Genomic DNA, 11,633 nt, shown 5'->3' on the forward strand with positions numbered 1-11,633 from the left:
ATGTTACTACTGTAGAATAGAAATAGCAAATATTATAGACTAACTGCTCCTGGCAAAGCACTTTGAAATCTACATGCAGAAAGCCCTATACACAATCACTGCATGAATATGCAACAAACAAGGAATTCAGAATGTAAATAGAATGATTCTTGATTCAACCCAGAAGCCTTGTTAGAAGACATGGTTGATACATGCTGAAAATGAAGACATTTTCATTAATGACGATTCTAGATGTTTACAATTACCGATGACAATTTTGAGTCCAATCTTGGGGAAATGAAGGTGGGGTGAATACAGACATCTCCTTGGATAACCTTTTGCTTTGAGTTTTTAAGCCACTTAGAGTTTTGATTATTGAAGCAGCATACAAATATCCAGAACAAATACATAAACTTCCTTCAATACTATCAGGATAAATAATGCTTGGAAACAATGCAAAGAGTTTGTAAAACCATTTTCCACACATGCTTGACACATATATATGTATTCCAAAATTGGTAGATTGTTTTAAAAAAATGTAAGGAAAAATGATATGAGCTTGGCTGGACACATCCAGGCAAAATCCAGAGGTAATTCAAAAGACCCAGCCAAAAAAGCCTATCAAATTTTGATAGATATTTGAGATTCATTATTCTGGATCATCAAAAAGGAATACATAATCAGAGAAGCTAAAAAGAGAGTGTCCAATGATAAACAATTTATATTTTATGGCAATGATATGGTAGGATTTTTTAAAAACACAGAAATGACATGGTGCTTTATAAGAAAGATTTACCACTTATTAAAATCCAAAAGTGAACAAAAAAAAAAAGTCATCACTGAACAGCAGTTTTTCTCAAGTCAAAGGCATTATTAAGAAAATGACAGGGCTGGGAAAAAGAACTAGGAGGCCATGTAAAATAATCCATCTTGCATTGCCCCAGAATTCCTTAGTAATTAGTTTTCTTCTTCCAAAAATCGTTCGTTCTCTGTAAAGGACTCTGAAATTCTAAAAATCAAAGCTTGTATCTCTTCCTTCAATGAAGAATAGCCAGAGATATAGGAAAATGTTGGTGCTTCATCAGATAAAAGCAATTCACAAAGATAAAACAAAATTTAAAACCATACCAAAATCCAACATAGGAAGGTAAACAAGTATCACTACCAATAGCCAATTACCAAAAAGCCCACCAACCAAACTTCAAATCTGAGAAGGCACTTGGAAAAAAGTCTTGTCCAATTTATATAGAGCATGAGAAGATACACATGGGCACATGTATTATTTTTTATTCCTACCATGCAGGGATTGGATTCATAGGTTCAAAGCAACGTTTTTTAAACTGATTCCATATGCATATGGAATCCATAGCTAGTACATCTTGAATGGTTCACCTCCACAGGAAAACAGGAGATAGAAGACAGTACCATAAGAGGTGCAAGAAACACCTGAACCACATTCTCTAGGATCTTACTCACTGAATATAATAAACATAATAGCTAAGCATTTGAGAAGCACTGGAGACTGATGTTCAGTCATATATATTTTGTATGTGACCTTCTTTTAATTCATATTATTGGATGCAAGGAACATTGTGAAACATGATACAGTACTTGCCTTTCAACCAAATAAAGTGGAGTTGAAACTATTTCACTCTCTCAGACTATAAATTTCCTTCACTTGAGACAAATTCCTATATGTGGAAGGTTAGATGAGAGACAGAAAAAATCTGAGCAGTAAAATCCAATTCTATTTATATGTTCTAAGAGGGGAAATAATTAAATCATTACTTTAATTAGAGCAGTGGTCCAGTTCAGATATAATGTTCCCAGTCTCCAAATACTATCATTATCATTTATCTGTGTCCTTTTACTCTAAAAAGGAAGTCTGAACACCAATTCAGAACAAATACATTGATATCAAATGTAATATGAAAAGAAAATAAGGCCAAGAAACTATGAATAACATTTTAACTTCAAGATTATATAGTATTTTAAGGACAAGCGATATATGAAACAAACGAGATAATGAAATATCACCCATATGTTAAACAAAAAATAGATATTTATTTTCCACTACAGCAACCAATATTGTGAACCATTTGGATATAATCTATACCTTCAGCAAATCAATATAGATACGGAGCATCTGCATGTACAAGGCAAGAAGGAAGTATCTGATATCAAAACATATTTCTGATCTCCAAAACATTGTCCAATGAAATAAGCAATCAAAATTTAGTCCAGCAAAATTATTATTATCATCTTTTCAACTCAAGCAGACCTTTCAGTAGTGATAATTCCAGGCAAAATGGTACTTAATTTCTTTTATGAAAATTCCCACAGAATTATACTATTGGATCCTTTCTGAAGTAAACCATCATAAATCCAAATGCCTTAGCTTTGAAACAGCTTGAGCTAATTCTATTCTGGTCTTCAAGATTAAAAGGGTAATCAAAGATAACTGAGTTAAGCATACCAATGAAAAACCCTGCTCAGCTGGACAAATGGGAGTCTCTTAGGGGACTAATAAGATATATGTTCCCATCACAAGGCAGTTGTGTTCAGGCCTATTAAAGCAAGTGGAAGGGGACAGAAAATGGAATTGGTAACTAAAGACTTTCTGTCTGTCTGTCTGTCTGTCTGTCTATCTATCTATCACAGATTTTGTTTTTCCACATTCTAGAGCCAGAAAAACACAAGTTCATAGACATGGATATATTTGGAATGTCAGCCTGTGGGCATAGTATTAACTTTTAGATATAAATAAAGATAAATAAGAATATTTAAAGGTATTCAGAAACCATAGGCATCACAAGGTTTTACAAACCTACATACAATACAATGTCAATATGCTAAAACATGCTGATAACTTACCTGAAGTGGTCTCTACTAACAAACAAACAGAGATCCTTGCACACAGCTCAGGGCTCAAAAGTACACTTCCACCACTCTTCATAGCATTTGCCAGGCACATTCATTCTCCACTGTCTTCCATTTTTAAATAGCCTCAAATGTTAAATGCAATGCATACTGCCAAAGAGAGTTTTTTGCTTAAACCCTACAGTGAATTAACACATTCTTTACCCCAGGCCCCTTGGAATTTCATTTCAAAGAGTACAATTATGGGAATCCTCACACATTGGCTCTGGACCTTATGTAAAGTTTAGCTGTAAATATGGGCCAAAGCAGACTTCATTGTTGGAGACATTGCTTTCCTAATTCTGCAATCTGTGTCACGTAGCTCTTAGGGGTCATCAGCAATACATAGATCCTGAAGTGACCTATATACTCCAGATTTCACACAGTATATATGTATATTTTACCAACTTTCATCAACAAGTTTCAGCAGTTTGAAGAAAAGAGGGGAGACAAGAGCTCACTACCTCATTTTCCCATGCAATTGAAAATGTATATTCATCTTCAATTTAAGCTGTCAATTGATAGACAAAGCAATGTTTTCAGAGGAACTTAAACAGAGGTATTAAATGCTTTTCATAGGCTACATCCCTTTTGTCAATGTCAGTGGAAAGTTGACAGCTTTTTGTCACTTTACATACTTTCTAGAGGAAAAGTGCCAGGAACTGAAAAAATTACAGAAGCAACACATGCATACATACTATACTACTTGGTAGCCAGACAACTTTTTAAAAAAGAAAGCTATATGCAATATGTTGTCAACCTGCCAGTTCTACTTCACTTAAAAAGAAGATAGTCCTATCTACCATAATTGTGGTGGAAGGTCCCCTGTGCAAGCAACAAGTCATGTCTGACCCTTTGGGGGGACACTTACATGAGAGGTTCTCAAACATTATGGCACAATGATCCTCTACAATGATAATGACTCCATGAAGAGTTGATGGTCTATCAATATTACAATAAAATAAAATAAAATAAATTGTGCAACCCCTCGCCATAAGTAAAACTAATGGTTTCACTGGAGAGAAGTGGGCTAGAAATATATCTATAACTTATTTTAATAATTATTTTAATCTTTGTATCACAGGGATGTTCAAATTCTGGAGTATCGCAGCTGCCTGCTGTGAACTTGTATGGATAAAGCAGGGAACAAAGTGAGAAGCAAACTCCAGTTTTGACAGCCTTCTTAGTTTCCATGTGCAAAGCTGAGCAATTTTTTAAAAAAATTGTTATCCCTTTCTAGTTGCTCATAACCTTTTGTGGAGTCACAACTCACACTGGAGAACCCCTACCTTAAATAAACAAGTCAGATTTTTACTGTACAGTGATATACAGAAACATGAGGATGGAAAGAATGTAATTTCCCTTACTGTCATATTTCATATAATTCCTCAGGAAATTGTCATATTCCTATTAGGATAACTTTCCCCTGTTGGGGTTTTCCAAATCTCTTTAATTTCAGTTCCTACATAAGCTGTGAGATTATAGGAATTGAGAACATCATGTTGGGGACAATTGTATTGGAAAAATAATAAAAATATTAACTAAAAGCATCCCACATTTAGAAATAAGCAGTAATAGAATTCCCAACAAGGCAAAACAGAACCAGAAATCTAATATTCATAATGTTTACAGATGTTTTATGCTATGAGGAAAGATTGCACCAATATTCTCAAGTACTGGAAACAAGAAACACTACAGAAAACATCAGATGAATAGTATCTGTTTCATACCTTAAACATGAAATTTCAGGGAAAGGTTCAGTTTTAGTTCCTGGCAATAGTTCCTCCTCAACGTTATGGCATCAACAGAAACAAGGCAAATCCTGTTACAATAATTTCCTGGTATCTGGTTTGTTCAGTTATTTTGTGTTGACGCTGCTAAATTACTTCCTTTTGTCATAGACAGGCCCAGATAATGACTGAATGAAAGCAGTGTATTTCTATATTCACCTACATGGCCCCTTTATCTATCACCAGTAAAATGAACTTTAAGAATATAAGGTGAACAATCAAGTAGCTCCAAAGGATAAAACTTCCCTTTAACTTGGCCATTCTGAGTAATCTGGAAGTGATCACTTATAGCTGTGCTCAACTTCGAACTGGGACTGACCCATTCAATAGTTTACTTAAATTCATTCCCCATGGCATTAAAAAAATAAAAACAGTGACAAAGCAATTATGGAGAGAGGTGTCAATGAAATACTAAGTTTAGAAATAGCAACTGCAAAGATTTGACAAAATAGTTGTCTCAGGGAAAATCAGGATATTTGTGGTTAGCATACCATAATGAAATATAAAGCCCAAGTTAATTCTCATCTGCCCTATGAACATAGCATACTGTAGTGTTGATAGGCAAGGCATTGTCTCTAAAAACTCCACTTGTACTATGGGTGTACAGATAGACCTCACTTACTGACTGCCTCATGCAGCAACCATTCGAAGTTATGATGGTGCTGAAAAAATAATGTTGTGACCAAGACACGCATTTATGATCTTCGCAGTGTCTCTCTCAATTACGTGTTTGCCATTACAGTCAATTAGCATGTGTTGTCCTGTGCCTGACCTGTTTTTTTTTATTTCCCCCCTTGCAGAGTGGAGAGATTGCCTATCACTCAGTGACCAAGTTGCAGGTCCCAATCGTGGTCACTAAACAAGGACTGCCTGTAATATTATCTGTAGAGTTGCCTATAAGCATGAATGAAATAACGTGTACATCGAGATACCCTTGAAGATGATCCAATAATTTTATTTATTAATGTACATGTGCCCATGATGATAGATTTTAGAAATAAGTAACAATATACTGTAGGTGAAGCTCTTTGAATGCTCCAAGCACAATAAAAATGCTAATATTTTTATTTGCCAGTGAAAATATGTAAGAGTGTAAAAGGTGAGATGTCTAGATTGCAGTTGGAAGGATGTAACAGAGATAGTCCCACTGCATTTCTGCTCCAACCCATTGGCACACTTGGCCAGATAACTTGCAAATGTATTATGTCTCATATTAACATAGGCATCTGGTATGAGCCATTACGGTGTTTGTTTATTTCTATGTTGGCTCCACCCGACTCCAGTGCAACTATATGCATCGTGGTGTCACTGCACACATGATGAAAATTGTGTAATTCGCAATATTATGATGCCCTCCAGAGACCCATGCATGTCAATAATAACCCCCCCCCCCAAAAACCCACTTCAGTTTTAAGAATAAAGTTAGAACATCCTGCAATTTACCATTCACACTAATGTATTATTCCCAGGCTACAAATGTCACTTTAATTGGCTCCAGCTGATTAAAGAGCCAAAGCTAGATTCCACCCATGCCTGTAGCTTTGTGCTCTGCTGTTGACAAGATGAATGGACCTTGGAGACCAGCACCCCTTATCTAACCTCATACTTGAATGCAGGGTGGCCATGGCGACGCAGGATTCCCTTCTGCAGTTACCCTTATTCCTCGGATTATTTCATCCAAAGGAGTTTTGGAAACTTACAATTTAGAGTGTTGAGGCAACTGCCAAATTGATTAACACTGTTCTGTCAAAACAGTGGTTGAGCCTACTCATTTACAGCTTAGGGAGGAAAATAAGCATTAGAGTGTGTCAGACATAATAAGAGCGATAGATGTGCATGATCTCAAGCAAAATGCAGGAATCTGCCATTCAGCTGATTGAGGGTGTTCTTTACCCTCTCTTTCATGGCTTCAACATTTATGCTACACAGAGATATTCTGAGGGAGAAACCTGGCAGATTTCTCTTTGTAGGAGAAATGGCTGTGTTTGTTTCAGTTGCTGTTAAAGCAGATGTTTATAAAAAAGGAGAAGTAAGATTTAATTGCAACAGAAGGGACACTTCTTGTTTTTTAGGATTGCAATTAGCAGGATAATCTATACCATTCCTGAACAGCTAATGTGTGGGAGCAAATTTATGGCTTAAATACAGACTGTTCCGCTCTTCTGAAACAGACATCCATCTTACCTAAGAACTTGAACTGTATTTCTAAGCCATTTCAAAACAAGCGAGTTTTTCCAAAAGGTTATATGCCTTTCCAATATCACAGTAAATGAGTTTCTACAGTGCTCTGTATTTAACAACACTGAAAACCAAGCTAATATAGTAAAGAGTACAACAGCAGATAACTGGGTGCCTTCATATGACAGGAACACCTAGAAATCATAATCATATTCACTAAATACCATTCCATAGGTTTCTCAACAGGGTTGTCTGCAGGGGTCAAAAAAATCAAAATGGCAGGTGTAACCATATAATAGAAACTCTGCCGTGGATGTGCAACCCATTAAAAAGGGGTAAAACTTCGGCCACATGGTCACAGCCACCATCTTGATTTGACCTGACTTGACACACACACATATATACCCCTACCAAATGCCCTTCTCCCAAACTGTGGATTTTATCTTTTTAAAGTCAATATGATCTTATTGTTTCTCAGTACTCACTACTATATGAAACATAACATGAAGAAACATTCGTGAAGTTTAAATCAATCTTGCACTGGCATTTTGTGGTTTAAGTTGTGTTGAATATTTTTGTTGATTAGTTGATCCTAAAGAAGACTCACAAAGACACATCCAGTAATAGTTAATAATAATTCAAGCCAGCACCTTTCTCTCACTAGTATGTGATAAATAACATACCACAGTCCCACACCCAAACACTTGTAAACTGAAAAAAGCAGAGACAGCTGATGCAGAAATATGGAATAAAATGCAGGGAGTGTGAAGGTCCATTTCCGAACAAATCCTTACAAACCTTGATAAATATATAAAATAGTATGAAATTATGCAGACCTATATAAAATTTGTGTCTTCTTAAAAGTTTCTACTGGAAATCAGTAATGCTACATATGAATAATTCAAACCAATATCAGAGATCACAAATATTCAGTCATCTTTCATTCAGTAATATATAATCTTATTTTATACTCTTACCACAAGCCTGTCATGTAGTTTTGGATTGTTTGTATTTTACAGAAGAAAAAATTATGGTTGGGATACCTACTTTACATAAACTCAGTAAATATTTTTATTTATTTATTTATTTATTTTCTATCCCACCTTTATTTGTTTGTTTTATAAATAACTCAAGGGGGCCAACATAGCTAATACACCTTCCTCCTCCTCTTTTCCCCACAACAACCCTGTGAGGTGAGTTGGGCTGAGAGTGACTGGCCCAAGGTCACTTAGCTGGCTATAAATGTATGCGGAAAATAAGACAGAATTTGAAATAAAACAATATTTTAATATTGATTTTATTGTAACTGAAATACTCTTAGACTGCCTACCCATTCAGATCTTCCGCACAAAGCCAGCTGGGTGACTTTGAGCCAGTCACTCTCTCTCAGCCCTAGGAAGAAGGCAATGGCAAACCACTTCTGAAAAACCTTGCCAAGAAAACTGCAGGGACTAGTCCAAGCAGTTGCCAGGAGTCAACACTGACTCAAAGGCACCAAAAAGAAAAAAGAAAAAGAAGATTCAAAATTGATACTTCTATCTACTTCTTCAAGATTTTATCAGGTCATCCCTACTTCATTCTGTCAGGTTTCTGTTTACAAAAACACAGCAATCATTTGCCTTTTAATTTTATTGTGGAGCAGTAACTTCCAGGGTTTCACAAAACTGTTTAGAAAGCTAAGGTGTGAAAAAGAAGCTGGTTCAGCTAGTTAGTTTCAGTGCTGAATGAAGATTTAAATGTATGTTCCCTGGAGTGACAGCCATTGCCAGCCTTGTGTTATAAATGATTGATTATAGTTGTGGAGCACCAAATCTCAGGCTCAGCTCACTTCTTATCTTCCCGGTGACACGGTTTCTTTTGGAGCAAGACAAACGCTCTCTTCCTTCATTCCTATACCTATTTAAAGTCAACCCAAAATATGTAAGAATTTGACAAATGAATACAAACAGAAACAAACTTAGCATGTTTCCATAAATTACACTGCTCTGAAATCAGTCTGAATACCAGGGTATTTCTTCACAAAATACTTTAAGGAGTTCTTATATACCACACATGCAAAAGGGTGCACATTGCCATTTTAACTAAGGCAAAATTTTACACTCATTTTGTTGGAAATAACCCCCCAAATGTGTTTAATGATGTGTGTATAAATACCCACGTTTTCACATGCCATTCTAACCAAGGCAGAATTTACACACCTTTCTTCTCTCTCAAAGTAATAAATGTTGGTATGCATAAAAACAATGCAACAGATGGTCCCAAACTTGTACCTTCCAGATGTGTTGGCCCTGCACTTTGCAGAATTACTGCCTGGGTATTCTGTGAGTTACAGTCCTAACACGTCTGGAGAGCACCAGAGTATCCCCTTGAGGAAGGTTTGTTTTAGTGTCCCCACATGAAACCGTCTTCAGAAGCATCTACCCCAGAGGAGGCGGAAGGGAAGTCAAAAGCCCTTGAGATCGGCTTCTATTGTCCAAATCCCGAAACACGTGATCCGTCCAGACAGCATTCAAATGACAGGTTAAGAGTCTCCATTTTTCCCCCAGCCTCATTTGCTTTGTTGTTCTTCTAAGCTCCTCCCTTTGGAGCATCGACGTCCAGCCCCGAAAACGCGCTTCCCTCGGCGCTCTTCACATTCCTTTCCCGACCGCAAAAAATTGTTGCTGGTGAATTTGCTTTCATCCCCTCCCCCCGCCCCCCTTGGCTGAAACCGGGCACCTTTCAGTCAGCAGGACTTTTCCCCGAAGGGGAGGAGGCGGAGTGGAAGGAGAAAACGAGGCCCGGCTGCGCCCAGAAGGAGCCGCCACGGCCTGGGGGTCCAAATCCCAAAGGAATTACGTTTCCTAATCAGGCACGCCAACCCTAGATCCTGAACTGGTTTTCTCAAGCGGCCTCACGGATTCATCAGCCCTGAGCAGCAGCTGCTATGCAGCAAAGCTTTCTTCTTTTTTTTGTTCCCCGACCTCCCTCCCCCGCTGCCTCCCTCAACTCTCCACGGCAGGGCGGTCTAGACTCGGTGCCCAGCCAAGCCGCTTTTCCTCTGCAAGTAAACGAGCGGGGGTCCTCGGCCGCTTGGAAACTGCTGGTCACCAAACACGCTACGGTTTCTCGGGGGGGAGTCAAATGCCAAGACTGCTGTCCTACACACACCAGACCCCTCGCGAGACTGCAGTTTTGCACTTGTGGAGGCGCTTCGGGGATTCCTCCTTCCTGGGGAATTCCTGTTCGATCAGGTGCTGAAGCAGTTGAAAAGGGGAAGTATCGGTTAGAACGGCCAGGAAACTTGATTACATCTTCAAGCAGTCCTTCCCTTAAACAAATTCAAGACACCGGGCGAGACAAAACTTTCCGCTGGTGAATACGGAAAGCGTGGAACTCCTCCTAGCCCACAGAGCACCGCCTCCGAGCGCACTCCCCGCCGTGCGGGGGTTCAAACCACAACACCACGACGACCGGCCTCCCCAACAGGCGTCACGCACTAACATGGAACAACTTTTGTGGTTCTGAAGCAACCAATCGAGAACGTCCAAGGCCGTGTAAAATCTCCCTACAGCGCAGCCAAGAAAGCCTGAGGGCCATGCACTAGAACTCCAGTCCAATTTATTTCAGTTCGGATGGAAGTTACATTTACATAAAGCTCCCGAACCCTGCCGAAATATAAAACCGCCAATACAAAGAGCACCCAGACCCCGAAGAGGCCGTAAATTCAAATCTCCGACAAACCTTACCTTCAAGGCAAATTTGTCCCCGGTTTTCCTGTTTAAGATTTCCAAAACTTTTCCATTAATCCCCAGCCCCAGGACTTGCGTGGTGACCCTGTAATCATCCGTGATGGCGTTTTTCTTTATAAATGGGAGGGCAGACTTCAGGTGGAACTGGGGGAACTGTTGCTGCTGGGCCAGCTGCTGTTGCGGAGGCTGGTGCGGCAGAGGCGGCGGCGGCGGCGGAGGCGGATTGGGGAAAAGTACTTGCGGGTTCTGATTCTGAGAGTTAGACAGCATCGTTCTGTCCCAAGCGGACGCGGCCAAACTGCGGGTTCCACCCTGCCCGCCTCGCCCTGCCTCTCCTCCCGCTTCCTCTCCTTCGTCCCCACACTCGTAGGAAGTTTGCGCACAACAGCCGGATCAAAACTCAATTTCTTCCCGCGTAGCTGCTTCTTAAAGGCACGGTTTCCTCTTCGTTACCCCTCTCCTCCGGTCCTCAAAGAAACTGGGCATACAAAGTTGTCTCTCAGCCTCCCCTGGGTCTCTCCGGAACAAGCGGCCGAGTCTTCTGGTCTGCCCCGATCCCAGGGGCCGGCTCGCTGCCTCTTTCGAGAGCCGAGACAGGAAAAGGAATCGCGACGATGTATCACTCTCGTTACTTCCCCGGGTCGGCTTCCCTGCGCTGATGTCATAGCCTTGCGTTCACTGGCTGTGCTGTGTACGGGGGCGGAGCCTAAAACGGGTGTTAAGCCAGGCAGGCGGGGCCAATTGAAAGATTCAGTGACGGTGGGGGATTATGGCTGGCGGCTGCAGGCCGGCGGTCGAAGTGCCGTTCTCCTCGATCAGTTCGAGGGGATTGGGGTGCTTCAATTACTTTACTTACAGAGTTTTTGTTACAGTATTATTCTTAGCTCTCACTTGCCAGCTTCTCCTAGACATTAGGTTGGCCATAGACCAGAACACTGGTCTAGATAAGAAAAGCTGAATCACACCAAAAGTCTATGGGGAAATTGGATTATTTCATTAACCACTGTGAAAAGCAAAGTATTTAACTGAAACGATA

The 11,633-nt window shown here is 39.7% G+C and overlaps 1 protein-coding gene across 1 annotated transcript in view; it reads right to left on the bottom strand.

The window, feature by feature from the left end:
* Positions 1-11,209, bottom strand: part of MAPKAPK2 (MAPK activated protein kinase 2) — an 84,943-nt gene extending 73,734 nt beyond the window's left edge. Inside the window, exon 1 of the mRNA XM_063297466.1 lies at positions 10,595-11,209. Within this exon, the coding sequence (XP_063153536.1) occupies positions 10,595-10,867 (273 nt within the window). The 5' untranslated portion in view covers positions 10,868-11,209. The remainder of the gene's footprint in view (positions 1-10,594) is intronic.
* Between the last annotated feature and the right edge of the window lie 424 nt (positions 11,210-11,633).

Source organism: Candoia aspera, chromosome 3 (assembly GCF_035149785.1).
Source record: "Candoia aspera isolate rCanAsp1 chromosome 3, rCanAsp1.hap2, whole genome shotgun sequence".
Taxonomy (NCBI): domain Eukaryota; kingdom Metazoa; phylum Chordata; class Lepidosauria; order Squamata; family Boidae; genus Candoia; species Candoia aspera.